At 41.1% G+C, this 19,786-nt stretch overlaps 1 protein-coding gene across 16 annotated transcripts in view; it reads left to right on the top strand.

The window, feature by feature from the left end:
- The window catches only part of FOXP1 (forkhead box P1), a 641,222-nt gene that overhangs the window by 442,011 nt on the left and 179,425 nt on the right, over window positions 1–19,786 (top strand). For all 16 annotated transcript variants that reach the window (XM_048490247.1, XM_048490263.1, XM_048490248.1 and 13 more), the window contains one exon: window positions 2,850–2,972. In XM_048490247.1, coding sequence (XP_048346204.1) covers window positions 2,850–2,972 — 123 coding nt within the window. The remainder of the gene's footprint in view (window positions 1–2,849; window positions 2,973–19,786) is intronic.

Raw genomic sequence — 19,786 nt, 5'->3', positions numbered from 1 at the left:
CATCACTGTTTGGGCTTGAAAGCACAATTGCGTGTTCTCCATTGGTTTCTTCTGACAGGAAGCTGGTTATACCTCCTCCCTTCCCCCATACACGATTAACTTACAGCATTTATTATTATGAGTTGTTGTGTTGACAAGTCGGTTAAATACTTTCAGGATAACGATTAGTAAAAGTAGCTTAAAATGCGTATTTAATATTCAGAAAGCTCCATACCTCAGATTATTGAAGATGGCTGTCCATTTTGTTTGAGTGCATCTCACAGAGCAGTGTTGGAAACTGATAAAACTTTTGGGCTGATCCAAGAAAGCAGCACTTAACTCTCTTATTGGTTCCTTTTATCATACAGGCCCTTTATACTCACTGAGAGCCAGTGTGGTTTAGTTCTGTAGACTCTAATCTAGAGAACTAAATTTGATTCCCTGTTCCTTCACATGAGCGGTGAACTCTAATCTGGAGAACCAAATTTAACTCCCCGCTCCTCCATATGAAGCCTGCTGGGTGACCTTGAGCTAGTCACTGTTCTCTCAGTGCTCTCTCAGTTCCACCTACCCTACAGTGTTCCTGTTGTGGGAGGAAAAGGCGATTGTAAGCTGTTTTGGGACCCCTTACTGTAGAGAAAAGCAGGATATAAAAAAACAATTCTTTTGGCAGTAAACAGATTTTTTAAAAAGGTTTCGCGTACCTAAAGGATAAAATACAGTACCTTTGAAAAACCCATATTAAACCTTCATTAACTGCAGGAGGACAGTTATCTTTAAGTTGTGTGAAATCTTAAAAAATGTTTTCATTCAGAAGCCAGGGTGCATTAAAGAGCCCATATGAAACAGACTGTTGCCTAGGTCTCTGACTTCAATCTGAACCTGCTTTGAACAGTGAAAAAGCAAAGTCAGTGTTAAACATGTTTTACAGTAAACTCTACACAAGTCTGTCAGGCATAATACAAGTGAGATGAGGCCCATCATTTCATTTGGTTTCTGCAGGTGGCGTGAAAAGAATACAAGCACATAGAACACGTTAAAAATGGTTTAATCTCCCACTGTAAAGAAATCCTGTGTTACTCTAACCACAGGTCTCCTTAACCAAATGTTCACATCTTCTAGTGAGGAGAGTGTGAGGAACATCATAGTATGGATGGAGCACTGCTCCTAATTGATCTGGGAAGGAGGCTAGGAAGGAAAGTAAGAGGGAGATGCCTCAACATACATTATATTCTGTTAGGTGTATTCTTATCAAGGAGCTGCTGAAATAAAAATGAACAAGTATCATTAGTCTACTGTGATAGGAGGAGAGATAGTAAAACAACCAGCTGTGAGACTTCTTCAACACAGAAAGAACCATTAGCTGAAACACAAACATCATCATCACTGTCATTGTAGGGAATATGTTCTTTTCTGTCAAGAGAAAGCTGGAATGCTAGCCATTGTCCATATCTTTGGCCAATTAGATTAAAACATCCAAGGCAGTATTGTTACCAACTAATGTCCATGTCTGCCACAGACACTCTGATTCTTCACAGGAAATGTAGTCTTGTCTTGGTCTCACCATTGTGCAAGTTTGTCCAAATTTTCCCAGGATAAGGATAAAACATTGGGCCTTTGGTGGCAACGATTTGTCAGCACAATCCATCTGCTAAGGTTAATGTGGCTATCCTTGTGTGCTGAGTGAGATAACCTTATGGATGGTCACTATTTCCATGTGAAATTAGAATGGTCACTATTTCCATGTGCTCATGTCTGATACTCTTGGGCAACCACACTCGTGTAGTGACAATCAAATGTTTCTGGAACTCTTTTGGAACAAGGTTTGAGCCAAGTAGCATGTTAAAGACCAACAAACTTTCTGTCCAAGGACCATGCCCTCAGACTCCCACTCCAACTGGGAGAGGGCCCCAGGTAAGAAGCCCCAGGAGAAAGACTTACCCAGGCCCTGGGGGTACACAGGGTGGCAGGCAGCAGACCCTCCAGAGCAAGACAATTCACAGGGAAGAGCCCCATCCTGGGCTGCAGCAGTTGCCTGGGCTCCAAAGGCTGCACAACTGCAGAAGAGGCCTGGAAGTCAGTCTGAGCCACATCCAGGCATGGCCCAACTCTGCACTAGAAGCCCAGGCCCTCATCAAGGGGCCTGGAGTAGGCCCAGAATTCCAACTGAGGCCTCTGCCCTCGTGGAGCAGTAACGGGAAAGTGACAGAGCCCAGCCTGGCCATGAAGGAAGGGGAGGAGCAAGTTGACTGAATTAGAGCTCTTAGCTCTGAAGGAAGAGGTAGAGGGGAAGGGTCGGGGCAGAACCCAGTTTGTGGGGAGAGAATAAAAAGGGTGAGGGTCTGGACAGCCAGGGAGGATGCTCCTATGTAGCTATGGTCCGACTCAGGACCTGGCAGCCTTGGGAAAAGGCTTCGATGGTCCGACTCAGGACCCGGCAGCCTTGGGAAAAGGCTTCGATGGTCCGACTCAGGACCTGGCAGCCTTGGGAAAAGGCTGCACCCAGACATGCTGTTTGAGGCCAGAGGAAGGGCTCTTCAGACCTGGGGAGGGCCCCCCCAGGAAGTACGGGGGGCCAGGAACTCGACATGCTCCAACATATCAGCTTTCAAGCATCAAAGCTTTGGTTAAAGCTCAAGCTCCCTTTGTCAGATATCATGACAAAGGGAGTTAACTCTCAGAAGCTTATACTTTGGAAATGTTGTTGGTCTTTAAGGCATCACTGGTCCCAAATTTTGCCATTCCGCTGCTGGCCAACATGGCTACCCACTGAAACTAGGATTCTTTGATGATTGTGCCTCTGGAATGTCTCAGATGCCTCGTGTAATTGCATCTAGGCGACACTTATTTGTGTTATTTTTTTCTTCCAGGCTCTTCAGGTAGCAAGGCAGCTTCTATTACACCAGCAGCAGCAACATCAGCAACAGCAACAACAGCAGCAAGTCAGTGGGCTAAAATCACCCAAGAGGAATGACAAACAGCCATCCCTTCAGGTAAGAAACTTATGTCTTAATAATTTTTAATAATATACAAAATAAAAGGTATAAATTAAGAATGAGAGACCATGTAGATTACAATGATGTTCAATAGTTTGTTGTTTAATCATAATGATAAATGTAGAACATGGATGTCAGTGACTTCTTTATATAATGGGTTGTATCCATCCAGCTTTTTAGCGACCAAGGAATTACTACCAAAAAGGCTATGGCCCCTTCCGCACACGCAAAATACTGCGTTTTCAAACCACTTTCACAACTGTTTGCAAGTGGATTTTGCCATTCCGCACAGCTTCAAAGAGCATTGAAAGCAGTTTGAAAGTGCATTATTCTGCATGTGCGGAATGAGCCCATGTGAGGGATCATGGGATATGTGTGGACAAAACTGATGTGTGACAGAAAAGTAATTGAATGGAAAGGGTTGCTGAATCTAACACAAACATTGAATTTAACCAGAAGGATGTTTAAGAAGTCGGAAGTCTAAGGGTGCTCACACTTTATGGGAGTTGATGGGATGGATTGTTATAGTATGATTGTTAGGATGGAAAATGGATTTTTAAGCACTCTCAAGATTGTTACCATTGGCAACAGTGACTCGGCCTTGCTGAAGAACACATAGTATCTCCATCACTGAGAAGGGTAGTCATCACTATGATGGAGAAGGGTTGTTTCAGAGATGAAGCCTTCTGTTATATGCACTGTGGGTCTAAGATGGTCTGCAACAGGGGACATGTGTTGAATTATAGCTGACAGATTTCTGGAGGAAAGGTCCATTCCTGAAAGTAAGATATTTTGAAAACCTCTAATTTGAGGTTAGTTGAATTAGGGTTGCAATTTAAAAAAAAAGATTTGTTGAATTACATAAAAAATGGATTAATACAACTTTATGGTAAAGTGTTGAAGATTCTGTTGTTGTTGAAGACAACTCTGGGGTAGATGTTTCCCAGTGTCATTGATTTTGGCATGTCAAGGAACCTGTACTTGAGGTTATACCTTCATTATCTTCCGACAGAACTTTGCAAGGAAATTTGTACATTGTTACGCTTGCTGTGCTGCATTTATCTAGCTAGCTAACTCAGATTTTTCACCTCTGTCCTTCTGGGGTGGGGGAATACTTAGTTCTTCCTTACCTGTTTGATCCTGATAATATTCTCTGTGGAGTAGAGAAGGCCCAAAGAGTGTGCTTTGTACAAGGTCAGCAAGTGAGCTGAGTGAGAATTTGAAGCTTACATCCCTTGGCCTAACTTGAAGTTCTAACCACCCTACCACACTTGTAATTCAAGTGAGATGCAGATTTGATATGTTGTTTCCAAAGAAACATTAGAAGTATCAACCTCGGAGCTAAGACTGCTAACTCATAGAACTGCAGTGATAGTGATCTTACAAAATTAATCCAGTTCTTTTTTGTACTAATGGAATGTTGCTGTTTGTATTACTTTTGCCTACTTGTTGTGTACATGATATAGTAGATGTATTCTTCTATTGATTTTCAGTTTTTGTGTACAACTTGTGATATTCAAATTGTGTCTGGTGATGAAAGAAATTCCTAGTTCAAGGAAATTCTTCTCACAACTGTGTTAGACTATTCAGTAATAGATTGGGTGAGAATTTTCTTTAAAGAAGAAATTAGGAATGTTGTTTTAATTTCTTCAAATGTGTTGTGTTGCACTGTTGCTTGTATTCATTCTTTTCTCAGAAGTTCTTTTTGAATATCAATATTCAAATCACTTCCAGTATTATCCCAGCTTTACAGTGGACAAGAGATTGTTGGCTTTTGATCACTGAATGGCAAAGATTTACGGGCATGACTCCTAATTTACACAATCACATCCAATCATTTGGTGCCCCACCTTTTTGTTGGTAATAAATTGTTGTCCTTTGAAAACAAATAAACTGTCATCTTTGAGCAAGCACGTCTTTTAAAACCATTCCTGTGAAAGAATAAACTGCTGAATCCATACTGTTTTGTCAAAACTTTTTAAAATATATATATATTGGTCAATCCATAGCTGATCCACTTGTCTTTTAATAGACTCTTCTACTGGGGACATTTTTAATGAGATATTGTGCTGGCAAGGCCCAGTGTCAGGTACTAGAAGAAGCGCTTTGTTGTGCAGATGTCTTAAGAATTGCTCCAGAGGATGAAATATGACTGTGTTGACCTTTCAGCTGTGAGCTTATTTGTCAGGATTCAAATAAGTTGAAAGGATCAAACCAAACAGTTTCCATAGTCAGACTGGGAATTGCGTTTCAGAGGTCAACAGTGAGGGCCACGTTGCAGATTCCATAACAGCCAATTGTTGGTACGTATTAAAGTGTTGAAGCTGCTGCAGCAGTCAGAGACACAATTAAAATTCTAATTTATTAATGTATACAGAGAGCTGGTCCAACCTGTCACTCACTGATTCAAATGACTGCCCATTCTGTTTTTCCCTGTTACTCCTTTAGCTTTTGCATCCTTAAACCTGCTCTTGAATATAGCAGACACTCTCAGCCCAGTGGTACAATAAAGATGTACAGTTTCAATATAACAGAGAGTAATTGTTAAGAAGAAATATACACACCACTCCCTTCTCATCCCATTTGCCAATAAGACATATTGAATAGTATTGTTTGCCTCATTTTTACCAACAGTCAGTTACTGTAATCAACCTGAAATCAGTGTAATGATTTTTGTTTATCCTTTTCTAAATAACAAATTAGATTCTTCTGCTATTTTATCAATGAACTGAGTCCCTTGTCCTTTTCAAACTATCCTGATGCTGTTAGTTGATTTTTTAAAAAGTTGATTTAAAAAAAAGTTGGCAACATTTTTCACAAATTACTACACGAATCTTCCTTCTATTTTAGATTCTAAAATAAGGTTGTGATTCCTAGGTTGGGAGTGATGGTGTGATATTCAAAAAGTACCACAAAATTAGATTTGCTTCATCAAAGACCTTGTTTGCTTGAAGCATGGAAGGAGAGAGGCAATGTTAATCTAGAATATTGTGTTTTAGATCTGCCTGCCCCAGAGGTTGTGAGCTGATAACCAAGGAGGCTGGGCCAACATGATAGAGATGTTGAATGAGACAGACAATTTACGGTCACTAAAGGATATTGCTAAATGAGTCTCAGTCAGTCTAATTTAGTAGGAGCTAGGAGATGGCCATAGCCACGCACAGAAGTAGAAAATGTGATACTTTCTCACATTCTTTTAGCAACTCATGAATGAAGAAGGATGAATGTGCTTTCCAAACCTCAGCATTAACTGTTCTGTATTGACTTATATCTCTTGACTTTCACACAAGCCAGTTGAAAGTCTCCCAGTAGAATGGCCTTTGTTACCTCTTGACTTGGAGACTTGTTCTTGCATATATCATATGCTGGTGTATAAGCATTTGTCTGAGATGTGGTCTACTGCTATTTTTTCTTTTCCAAATAAAAAATGCTGTGACTCACATTTTTCAGCCTAGTTTCATATACAACCTTGTCTTTTGTTTGGCAGGGGCCTGTGTCTTCATAGCCTAATACTACAAACAAAAGACATTTGAAAGTTTAAATAATGAATGTTAATAGCCAGAAATTGGAAGACCATAAAAACATCAGAACTACAAAAAATAAAATAGGTCCAGCATGAAGATTAAATCCCTTTGTGCAAATATTTCCCACTGATGTTAACTTTTATTTTATAATGCACAATAATTATTTTGCTAGTCTAGTCTCATCTTGGAAATTTACTATCTTCAACTAGCCGGGATGTATATGCCTGGGTCTAGATCAGGGGTCTGCAACTTGCGGCTCTCCAACTGGCCCGGCTGGCAGGGGCTGATGGGATTTGTAGTCCATGAACATCTGGAGAGCCGCAGGTTGCAGACCCCCAGTCTAGATCTACCAATGCACTTAAAATCACTGACTTTTGGTGCAAACTTTGTTTCTGTTCTGTAGTTGTTGGTATGAATTTAAACATTGCAGGCAAATTCAGAAAGACTTTTCCCCCCTTTGCTCAAGAAAATAAAACTGCTTGTGTATTTAGGCAGCATTAAACTGTGTTTTTAAAATGTTGTCTGCTGAGCTCAAAGGAAAGTGGAGCATCAAGGTTGAAAATACTTTCAAAAAGCTAATCCTGAAGTATCTTGGTTTGTAAAATTTGATCATATGAAATTTGATCGTATGAAATTTGTTCATTATTCAGTGCTAGATGAGCTGTGAGAGCAGGAAGGGGGAAAGTAGTAACATGTACTCTGAATACAAATTACATTTACTGTGAAGGTGTTTTAGGAACTTGTATAGGTAGTAGGTGTCATGAAAGACCTCTGAGGCCATGGAGAGCTTCTGCCAGTCTAAGTAGACAGTGACAAAGCAGACAATTGGCAGTGTCAATTTGACAGAGATGGACCAGTGGTCAAGTTCAGTATAAGGCAGCTCCATGTGAGTTTCATGAGTGTAAGCGATGAACCACATACCTACTTATTCAGAGGTGTCGATGAAAGAATTGTTTTTGAGCTGCACCAAATGATCGTTCATAAATCCTGTTGAAGTTCTTTACGTTTAAATTATTGTTCCTGTTTCATAATAAATTAAAGACACCAATATTTTTGAGCAATGGTCTAACATCTCTGACTGATATAGATAAGTACGCCGTCAGAAGAAAAATACCGTAGATACTCGAGTATAAGCCGACTTTTTCAGCACATTTTTTATGCTGAAAAAGCCCCCCTCGGCTTGTACTCAAGTACAACTGCTATGGATGGTAGTGAAGTATAACTGCTATGGATGGCAGTGAAAACAGTGCTTTGTATGAGAACGACAGCAGTGACGGTGATGACTGTGAACTCAGTGATGATGACAATGTCTATGCTGATAACCTCACACCAGCTATAGCTGAAGCTCTGTTTGGACATACAGATGATGATGAGGAATCCAGTGTTGAAGGATTTTAACTCTTGTGTATTAGCTTGGTTGCTGATTGAGCTAAGGTTTTTGTACTTTTAAAGTTATTGTTGATACCATATTGTTTTCGTTGACCCTATTTTCCACTTACAGAGCTAGTTTACTGTTTTTCTTTGAAATAAATATTCAAAAACATTTAACCTACTGATACCTCAATTAATGTAATTTTATTAGTATCTATTTTTATTTTTGAAATTTACCAGTAGCTACTGCATTTCCCACCCTAGGGTTATACTTGAGTCAATAACTTTTCCCAGTTTTCTGTGATTAAAATTAGGTTCCTCGGCTTATATTCGGGTCACCTTATACTCCAGTATATACGGTAACATTCTCTTTGTTCTGATTCAATGCTGACAGAACCTCGCCCATGGGAAATCAACCAGTCTGTCCTGATGAGCAATTCTTCAAGAGATCCCATTTTTCTCTAGTCTGTCTTTACTACCAGTGCCATACTTTAGCAGTAGCTTCCAAACAGCCTGTTCTAGAATTGAGGACCTGTACCATTCATAGGGCTTTGTGGGTCTATAAAAGGATTTGATTAACGTCAAGGTTTAGGACATAACTGCATGTGGAAAAAGCTGTCAGGTCACAATGGACTCATGGCAGCCCTAGTAAAGGGATTTCAAGTGATTTAAGCCAAGGTGTGTGCCATTGTTGTACTCTGCAGAGTCTTCTTTGAAGGTCTCCCTTCCAATTATTGATCCTTCTTATCTTCCAAGATATGATGATGTTGAGTGATGCCATGCCATGTTCCCTTCCTGGGAAAGGCCTGGTTATATCCTGTAGTTCTCTTGGGTGTGTGTGTGTGTGTGTGTGTCTTTTCTCAAGCCTAGTTATTCAAGGGCAGTAATTCCAAGACTGTGTTCCAAGACATGAGTCTTCTATATTAGATCTCTGTGAGCTCCAGAGCTCCCTCACAAAAGGAGGATGTAGTTGTGCCTGTTTTAATTCTATAAGAGTATTGACTTCGCTTGGAGGGAGGTGATTGGTTCTGCTTGTCTTCGCATAGAATGTAATTGAATGAGTTAGTTACAACTGATGTAGAGTGTCAAGAGAATTATTTACCTTCCAAGAAAGTTACCTGTTGAGTTACTTCGTGAGTTACTGTTCTGGATTTGCCTCTCAGAAAGCTTTCCCAAGATTGGTGACTTTTTTATGTTCACAGGTATGGCTTCTTTGAAGACTTGTAGTGGGTTTTTTTTTTTTTTGTCTTTCACTCTTTTCTGTGATTTCATTTTAAGGGGTGCAACTTGTTCTCAGATCATCATGGGCCACAGGGGGTGGGGTTCGCAACAAGAGCTCTTCACCTTCCAGATGACCTAATTCTAACTTGCATCTGGTAATGAAATAGTTGCAGCAGATTGTTCTGCATATGAGGAGGTGGGTCTCTACATCTTGAGACCCACCTTTAAAAAAATTTCTCCCCCATCTTAAAGGTTAAAAAGAAATCATTATTTTTGTGATGATTTCCAGGCAAAGTGTTTTTGTAGGGGCTGCAAAACTAAACAATGTGCCTGAGCATATCTTGGGGTTTGTTATAAGCATTATGGAAGAAGAAGAAAATGAAACATACTTGACTGGTCAGAAATGTGTAAATTGCTGACAAAATGACATATGTAATTAAGAGTGCTCATGCCATTTTACCATGTGGTTTACACCTACAGTGTTGAAAAAGAGAGTGACTCCCACCTCGCTAATTACCATTATCACTGAAATGGTAGGGTTTGAGTCATTAGTTCCATGTGCATTTAATTAGAGGAAGGCTGAAATTGGATTTAACTTATTACTTTTTCATGGATCACTTTCTTGTCATCACTTCAAATTGGATTGCAGCCCCAGGTAACTAATTATGAGAGCCACAGGATCAAGAGTGAAAAAAAGGTAATTAGGAATAACACAGTCGGACCCTTGCTGATAGTCCACTTGTGCTTTTTGGGGGAGAAATGAGAGCTGTATTTTGTAGTATTATAGATTGTGGAGTTAAAGGTATGCACTAATACTAAGAATCATGGGAGCTTGACACCACCTATAGTGGTTTATATGATATACAGCTGGGTTGAAGATGTTGTAGCGACATGGTTCCACAATCAGCCCCTTAATACCAAGATTAAACCTGTAAAAGCAACAGATTGGTTGTAGGCATGAGGCATTTCAACAATTATGTAGTCAGAGGTCTTTACATGTATGATTACATCAAAGTTGTCGAGATTCAAGACTATTCTTAGCCATGGTGAGGAAAGTATAAATATAGTAAGTTGTGCTTGATAATGTACAAATGAAGATATTCAGGAGGATTGTTCGTACCTGACAGGAAAGTGCTTTGCAAATTGTAGACGTCTGGCCACTGACACTCTTGTGTATAATGTGTGTCGTTTTTTGTCCACTGTAACAAACCAGTCTAGTAAAGCTTCCTTCTGTGGGGGACAAAAAGTCATCCTCATGTGCAAAGGAAAATCTGGAACTGTAGGAACTCTATAACTGTCATAACCTTAAAGGGAAATGAAAAATACCGGGTTGGGATAAAAATGTGTTTAGAGTGTTACTCACTGAAAAGGGGGAGGGGAAGGAGGTGTACATGAGACCAGGTTGCCCAGTGTTTACAGACCTTTGATAATTAAAAAAAAAGATTGTTCCCAGATTGCACATATTTTAAGATTAGGCATTTTCCATTCTGAATAGATTTCATCAAGACGGATATCGTGGTTTGTGCATCACAAAGGAGTTCACATGAACTGAGTTGGGTACTGTATATGGATTTTAAAAAAAGAATTTGATTGCCTAACTACAGCAAACAAACAGAGTGAAATTGCAAGGGATTTGCTTACTTTGTACAACTTTGCTTTCATGATCAAGAAACCCCCAAATACGGGTCTTTTGACAATAATTTAAGTGGCGGAAAACAAAGTACAGTATGGAATTTTAGGGCTGTGATAAGCAGACTTCAAACTTGCAAGATCTACTACTACCATCACTACCACTTTTTTATTTCACTAGAAGCCCAGGACCTACCAATTGGAATCAGATACAAAATATTCACTCAGGAGGACAGAGCCAGATGGAAATAGTTTGTGTAGGGTGTGTGTGTGAATGCTGTTTCTCTTTTTAAAAAAAAAAGATGGGAAGATTTGAGTGTGGATCTCCAGTGACTTACCTAGTTTCATCACTTGACACTACAAATCAGGGATTATAATGTAAGCATCCCAAAATGACCTACATAATTGACAGAAAACACCCAATTCACACTTATATTTTATAGAGCAACAAGGTAGAGACCGAATGATGAATGACAAGTCCAAGGGCAGTCATTGAATCTCTGACACTTTTAAAATTTTTGCAATTTTTAATGAACAAGTTAAGCATAAAATCTTGGTTCACAGTGCTGAGGGGAATACTGAGGCTCACATCTGGGTCAGGCAAAGAAGCATGCTGAATGTTGTATCCTAAATATGAACATGAACACGAATGTTGTATCCTAAATATGAACACATGACAATTCTATTGTAAGTGGAGTCATACCCTTTTAAGTCCAATGAAGTCAATGAAGTTGAATGATATAACTGCTAGGATGGCATTTTAAGAAAACAGTCAGAGCTATTAATCCCTTAATTAAATGGTGTGTGATGGGTTCCCCAAGGAATCAGGAAAGAGCAGACGATGGAGCAGGAGAGCCTCAATGTTCAAAAAGTGAAAATGAGGGGTGAAAATGAGAAGTAATGGGGGGCTGTGTGGAGGCCAAGTGAAGCAAGGGTGGGGGAAGGTCTAGTGACAGAGAAAGATCTGGTAAAAGGAAGAGAGAAACCATGAAATAAAGAGGAATGAAGGAGAAAGGGCACAGTGGTCAGAAAAATTGCAGCCTGTCTTCACCTGGGCAATGTAGCTTGAAACAGGATGCTAGACTTGTAATGGTGGAAAGTGCCATCAAGTCACAGTCAACTTATGGTGACCTTGTAGGGTTTTCAAGGCAAGAGACTTTCTGACTTGGTTTGCTGTTGCCTGCCTTTGGGAAGCAACCCTGGAGATGGTGGTCCCCTATCCAAGTCCTTACCAGGACTGACCCTGGTTAGGTTCCAACATCTGCCAAGATTGGACTAGCCTGGTCCATCCAAATCAGGGCTAGACTAACTGGATGGAATAATCTGTCAGATTCAGGGGTTGTCTTTGGGCTAACTGCTGTGACCCACCAAGACTCCTCTTACGTTCTTAACGTACACATTCAAAATTAAGGAACACTCTCTCAGAATATTGAAAATCAACCACAACTTGTTCTCCTATTCTTACAATTCTTACAATTAAGGAACAAAACTTGCAAGGCAATTAATTTCTCCCACATTGATGTGCTCCATTACTTTTACTGCCCACACCTCTGAAAAACATTTCCACGCCACACAAAGATCCATTCCTTACCCATCCCATATTCTTCCTGATCTTCAAAAACGTACTCTTTTTAAAAACATCCTTCCCCAACACATATTTCCATTTTTTCTTGCCTGGCACAGTCTGGAAATAAGATGCTTCTAACACTTAATTCAACCCAGGATTTTTCAAATGGTTTTTATTTTATTGTCACCATCAGCAAACAGCCCAAGTTCTCCCATGTTATACCGCAACCTATTCCTGCCCCCTCCCCACCTTGGCCGACCACCCCTTTGTTTTTTTAAACTCAGTGTAAAATCTGCAATGAGTCATATTGTTTTAAAACAGCTTACCGTGTTTTTGAAGGCTGTGTTTGCAGGAGGGGTAGCAAAGAGTCTGAGAATGCAGAGGCCCCATCTCACCAAATCATAGGACAAGGGAGACCAGTAGGGGAGCAGAAGAGACTGGGGCAGGGAACTCTTGACACATGGATAGAAAAGAGAAAGTAAACACCACATAGGATTCTCAAAGCATCTGAAGAGGGAAACTGAAATTGGCATCCCCTATACACCCCACTCTATCAGGTACATAGAATTGGCCGAAGAGGAAGGTAACAGTTCACCCTTACCAAATTACTGCAAATCAGCCTGTGATTTATAGTACAACCCAAACAGTGTTTACCAAAACCTTGTTGTACAAGAAAAAAAATACTGTGAACTTATGATGCTGTGTGGCAATTGTGTTTTTCTAGCATCATACAGATACATTTGCTGAACAGTCAGGAGTGGTTGTGGATGTCACTGTGGGTCCTGACAGAAATGAAACATTAGGGCACAACTGGAGAAGACCTTGTTGACCTCTGGTTGAATCATAATACTCTCTCTTTCACTGTTTGGTGCAGTCCCACATGGGGATTGGGCAGGGGCAGGCCAGCCGCAAAGAACGGGTGAAAAGGCTTCTGGAAGCTTCAGAGCACTTGGAGCCCTCTCCTCTCTCCCATCCAGAGCCAGGAGTGGGCTGGGTTCCTGTCCAAATGGTCACGTGACAGAGGCAGGGAGAACGCTCCTCCCTCAGTTCTCTGTTGCCATGGAGAGAGAACAGGTTTTAGCTGAGTGCTTCAACTTTGACCCCAGGATTCTTCTTTTTCATCAGAATGGCATTGTATGAAAAGTGTTCCAAATGTGGAATGAAGATGGCTCAGAACGATGATCACAAGGAATGTCTTTTTTGTCCCAGTGAGACTCATGTCTTGGACACCTGCCTGTCCTGCTGCTTTTTTATTCCAAATGTCAGAAATGAGTAGGCTTTGAGGCTTAAGGCCACATTATGGGAAGAGTCTTTCGTTGCGGTGGATACTCCTACGGGGAAATCTTCAAGGAGGGCTCATATGCCTTCAGTTGCTTCTGTCCCTATGATTCCATCTGGACCAGCTTCTGACTCGACTTTGGTGGCCAAATGGGCTACTTCGGAGCCCCTGGATAAGAAGGCCAAAAAGATTTTAAATACTTCTCAGATCAAACCATTATCTCCTCAATGCTGAGGCTGATCGCTGACCCATCTATAGTCAGATTCCTCATTTCGTCCTCCTCTTGACATCGATCACCATCATCTCTGTAATACCAAGGCTCATTGATGACACATCCCCAACTTGATTCTCCAGTTTATCACTTGTAGGTCTTCTATCAGTGTTGATCACCATTGTCTTCTCACTGCCAAGCTTCTCCAATTCTGTCTTGCCCATCTCCTCAGTGTTGTCCATTGAATTCTCCCCCTGGATGGAGTCCTTGTCACCATTATGGTCGGAGCCTTACAGTATTGAAGCTGCTGCTGTCCTCACCTTGTCATGGACTCTGCCATCCCTAACAACCTAGAGCTCTTCCATTGTCCAATGATGCCTTCCCTGATGTTTAGTGGACACTCCTCTCCTTCCTTGGAGAGTGATGTTTTTGAGGTTCCCCTGTCTCCTTTGGAACACACCCAGCACTCCATATTGATGCATCATTCCTCCTGTCAGATGCAGTGTTTCCATTCTCACCTTTGCCAATCTACCTATGCATGTTGCTCAGGATGCATATGTCACCATGCTCCTATAGGATCATTAGTCCTCCTTGTCATATCCCTTCTCATCCTCCTCCTAAGTTGTACTGTCAAACAGTCTTTGATGTGGAGACATGAAGACATTGCCGGTTCCCTATGTCTCCATTAGAATTTTGATTCTAGATGATAGTCTGATGACACCTCCATGCCTTCTCCAGAGGATGTCAGTATTCTAGCTCCTGTTTCTCAAACAGAGGACCTTAAGCTCTATTCAGAGCAATTAAATTGAATGGTGAAAGCACTGGACATTGACTGCATTCAATCAGATCTGAGGTCCTTGGATCTGATCATAGGTGTTATATGGCACCAACCTTTTTTTTATTAAAGGTATTCAAGAGATAGCTGAGGCGGTATGGCTTAGACCAGTGGTTCTCAACCTGGGGGTCGGGACCCCTTTGGGGGTCGAATGACACTTTCACAGGGGTTGCCTAAGACTCTCTGCATCAGTGTTCTTCATCTGTAAAATGGATAAATGTTAGGATTGGGGGTCACCACAACATGAGGAACTGTATTAAAGGGTCACGGCATTAGGTAAGTTGAGAACCACTGGTTTAGACTTTCCTCCAGTCAAACTTTTACCAAGAAAATGGGAAATGTGTATAAAATAAAATAACAGGGAACTGAAACTCCTGTTCCACCTCCCCATTCCCAGTTCCATGATCACTGAGGTCCTTCCCACTCATTATAGGCCTGTTCCCATTCTTCCCCAATGGATAAGGAAGGAAAACATTTATACACATTAGGCAAATGCTCTAGGCCACAGAGTTTCCAGTTTGGGAAGATACCAGATGCGTCTTTGGGACTTCATGGCACTGTGTGTTGAGTCCTTTCCAGAGGACAAAAACATATTCTGGGCAAGTTTTTATCTGATGAGAGTTCCAGACTGGGCCATTCAACGTGAGGATTCTCTGTTGGCCATCCATGTGGCAGGATGGAGCAACACTACTGTAGATTTCATGGGGGGGGGGTTCTTCTACTCATGAATGGTCCACTCACAAACATTTAGTTTCCATTTTTAGAGAGGAGGGATTCCCTCATGTGGATCTGTTTGCCACCGGAGGCAATACAAAGTACCCTCTTTTCTGCTCCAGGGCAGAAGGAATTTGTCAAAGGATGCTTTTTCAGCTGTGCTGGTCATGCTTTCCCTCCTTATCCTCTCATTTACAAGATCATAGCAACAATGGCCTTCATTTGGTCATTAGAAATCCTTATAGCCCCCTTTTGACCGAAGAGGTTCTGGTTTCTCACGCTATTCTGGATGTGTCAAGGGAATTTCAGGGCCTTTCCAATACAGGGAGATCTCTTCATGATACAGACCATTCTCCACTACAATATCCCTTCCCTGTTCCTGATGGCATGGCTAATCCAGCCCTTTTGCCAGATTTAGATAAGGTTGCAGAGGTGTTATTAGCACCATGCAAACCCTACACATAAAGTCTTATAATTCAAGTGGATGCATTTTGTCCACTGGACACAATACTAGACACTATGCCCTGACACCTGTTCTTTATCTGACATTTGAAGTACTTAAAAAGATATGGTTTTGGCCACTTATGCTATCAAAATTCACCTTGCTGCATTTTCTGCATTCCATGTTCCTGTGGGCCCTTGCTCTGAATTCTGAGCACCTGACTCCAAAAGATTTTGAAAGACCTAACAAATCTTTTCCCGGTGTTTAAACCTCATCTCCCTGTTTGGAGTTGGTCTTTGGTCTTATCACAAATTATACATAAATCTTTTGAGCCACTGGCAATGTCTGACTTGTAATTTTTGTCTTGTAAGGTTGCCTTGTCAGTATCACCTCTGCCAGGAGAATAAGAGAGTTATCAGCTCTTTGGCTTGCTTCCCCATTCACCTGATTCCATCCTGACAAAATAGTCCTAAGTCCTAAGACATTACATTGCCTGTATTTTTTTTTTGAATCCCCAGTCCTTGGGTGAACAACCATTCCTTTTTATTTGTACAAATACATTTTGACAATATAAGAATTTATTTGTTTGCTTTAAAGCAGAGGTGGCCAACCTATGGTGCTCCAGATGTTCATGGACTACAATTCCCATCAGCCCCTGCCATGCTGGCAGGGGCCAATTGGCCATGCTGGCAGGAGCTGATGGGAATTGTAGTCCATGAACATCTGGAGCACCATAGGTTGGCCACCCCTATTTTAAAGAGTCTGAAAAGCGGCAAAACTGCTCCTTCTCAAACCATTTCTAGATGGATAGTTTCTGTCATTAGATTAGCATTTAACAGTGCTAAGATGGGTTGTCCACTTCAAGTCAAAGCTCAATCCACTAGGACCCAAGCCTTCTCAGCTGCTTTTTTCCCCATGACATCTGTAAAGCAGCCACCTGGTCTGCTCCATCCATGTTTCTCAAGCATTATTTCATCAATGTGGACTCCAGGAGAGATTCAGCTGTAGGGAGAACAGTTTTACAGTTGTTATTTTGTTGATAAGCCCACACCTGCCTCCACGATAAGTGAGCTTTCTACTAGCCAACATGAACTGCACTGAAGACAGCAATGAGAACAAAGATGCCTGTAACTGTTGTTCACTGAGTGTCTTCTGTACATGCACATATCCCTCCCCCCATCCCCTGCTGCGGGCTGCCATTTGTCTTTTTGATGTTCTTCCATGGTAGTGAAGGGAGAAGTGAGATGTGAGTGTCCTCCCTGCTTCGGTCACATGATCATTAGGTCAAGAAACCAACCCATTCTTGGCTCCAGATGGGAGGGGAGAGAACTCTCCAAGAACTCTGACACTTCTAGAACCCTTTTCATCAGTTCTTACTGGTTGGCCTGCACAGAAGGCACTCAATGAACAACAGTTATGTGTAAGTGCAACTTTGACCTTTTTTGCCATTATGCTAAGTGTTGTGGCTTTAAAAATCTGAAATGTGTCTTTGGAACCATAATAGTTCATTAAAAAAACCCCACTAAGTTTGCGCTTTTTCACATATTTAACATGACTTTGGTATTTATCTAAAAAATAAAATATGTATCTCATGTATGTGTATATATATATATTGTTTTCAAGAAGCTGGATTGTAATAGCCAAGATTGCCCTAAAATAATGTGATGAGTTCATGGCATATGGTATAGCATGCCCTGGAGCAGCGAATGCATCTGGAAGGTAGCACTGGCCAAACGCCACAATTACCATGTGCTCAAACTGTTGTGAGGACTGGCTAATCGTATTCTTTAAGGAGAATGTTGTTGTTTTGTCAGAGTTAATCAGACTTCAAAGAAAAAGAAAATTTTTGAATCCATTTAAAAATATTATAATGTTCTGTTATAAAACACAGACAGGCGAGACTTGCCCATTATTTTGTGATGACAAAACGTGTAACATTTGGGGGAGGGAGCTACTAAAATATCATCTTATAGGGATAATAAACTTCAGTTGAATTTTTTTTTACCCTTTCCTTCTTAACTTGACTGATTGTGAAATAAATCTAGGGATAAAAAAAACCCCTCTCAGTCCTTTTAATAAAGAAATGAAGGGGCAGGCTGTTAAAAGTAACATCTTAAGTTGATTTAGAGTTTTATTCATGGTACTCATCTGTGGTTGAAAGGGGAAGCAACCTGAGGTCAAGTGATGTAGTGTTTCCATTTTCCATATGAATCTCACCGTGCCTGATAAAAGCACACTCGTTTATTTGGTAAGGCTGTAGGAATTTCTGACAAAGTGCAGAGGGGTCTTTTTTCCGTCAGTTTGAGCAGGCCGGGTTTTTGTACTACTGGCTCCTGCCTCCTCTTCCCCATTTCTGCTACAAACCGTGGCGCTGTTCTGACACTCGCATCCTAGAGTGCTACAATCTGCATCGTATTAATGCACAGCTCTGAAGCCTGTCCAGTGGACAGAAAAATGTCTTGGAGCCAAGAGCGGCAGCAGTTGGTGCAGGTGCTTTTTGAGAACAGAAGCAACATCGAGGGGCAGTTCGGTCCACTTGGCAAGATGCCCAGGCAGGAAAGCCAGCTGAGTCTGAAAAGGGGCAAGATTGAAGAATGGCAGGAGCGGTGGAGGGGGGGGGAGAGTGGGAGGGCAGGGAACGTGCTCTCAAAGTTCAGTCCCTGAAGAAAATTGCTGTCTGCAATCATAAGACATCGTTGCTTTTCCTGCCGATACTGTTTGCCAAAAGGGTTTGAAGTACTTATCAAATAACTGTGGATGAACAAAAATAGGATAAAATCTCTTTTACAAATTCCTGTGCATTCGGCTATGTTTATTGACATAGTGGATGGAAAGAGAGTGATATGAAAGAAAGCATTTCTAAGATGTGTGTGTGTGTGTGTGTGTGTGTGTGTGTGTGTGTGTGTGTGTGTGTGTGTGTGAGAGAGAGAGAGAGAGAGAGAGAGAGAGAGAGTATCCCAACTGGTGTGTGTGTGCATTTTTCCTAGTAGAGGGTGGTTCAAACTAGTGGACAAAACTTAGGGATCTGCAAAAATTCTCAAGGATTTTGTGCATTTAGGCGATCATATCTATGTATTGTCAAAGGCTTTCACAGCCGGAATCACTGGGTACTGTGTGGTTTCCGGGCTGTATGGCCATGTTCTAGCAGTATTCTCTCCTGATGTTTCGCCTGCATCTCTGTGGCTGGCATCTTCAGACCTGCCACAGATGCAGGTGAAGCTATCAGGAGAAAAATATCTTTAATTCTATTCCACACTGCCCGGAAAAGTACAGCAACCTATAATCATATCTATCTGTATGAGACTTTTGTGCTTTTTACTCCTACCTGTGCCTAATAATGCTAACAAATCTGCCCTGTGGCTCTAAACAAGAGTCAACTAAAGCTGGAACATCTGTACGAAAGCCTGGCAGATTCATGCCCACAGGTTATGCATCTGTTCTGAACCAATAGTAGTATGGGTTACCCTATGTTAAGCAGTCCCTGATATCTAGGAAGTAATACCCTCGAAAAGCAGATCACATATTGTCTCCCCCCCTCCCTTCCCAAGGCTAAATATGAAACGAATCTGGAGTTTTAAATCCCAGCTGGTTGTTGTCCAAGATATGGATGCCCATCAGATTTACTGGAGAACATTTACGAGCAGTGGGATTTTAGGCAACTGTCTGGGGTTTTTTTAGTGTTGGAGATAGGGGTGTGACAAACACTAGAACTAGACACATGGACAGTGTGAATCATATATGCATTACCACTGTAGCTGTGGTAGTTGTGAGGTGAAGTCATACTTAGTAACTGGTTTTGTGTTGCTTCAATTTTGTTTCCTAGCTGTGATATCATGGGCAAAATATTATAAACATATTGTGGCTATAGCATGCTTGCTTTAAAAAAGATCAGGAACTTTTTATTAAGTTTGTTTTCCTTGTCATACTGTAAAAATTTATTATGTGTACTGTGTATATTAGAAACAGATTTGGGCAATTCTGTCTAAATGAAGTCATCATGGTTATTTCCAGACTGCCT

The sequence above is a fragment of the Sphaerodactylus townsendi genome, linkage group LG03 (assembly GCF_021028975.2).
Source record: "Sphaerodactylus townsendi isolate TG3544 linkage group LG03, MPM_Stown_v2.3, whole genome shotgun sequence".
Classification (NCBI taxonomy): Eukaryota; Metazoa; Chordata; class Lepidosauria; order Squamata; family Sphaerodactylidae; genus Sphaerodactylus; species Sphaerodactylus townsendi.
Note: the sequence above shows the minus strand (reverse complement) of the source record. Positions and strands in the feature narration are given on the sequence as shown.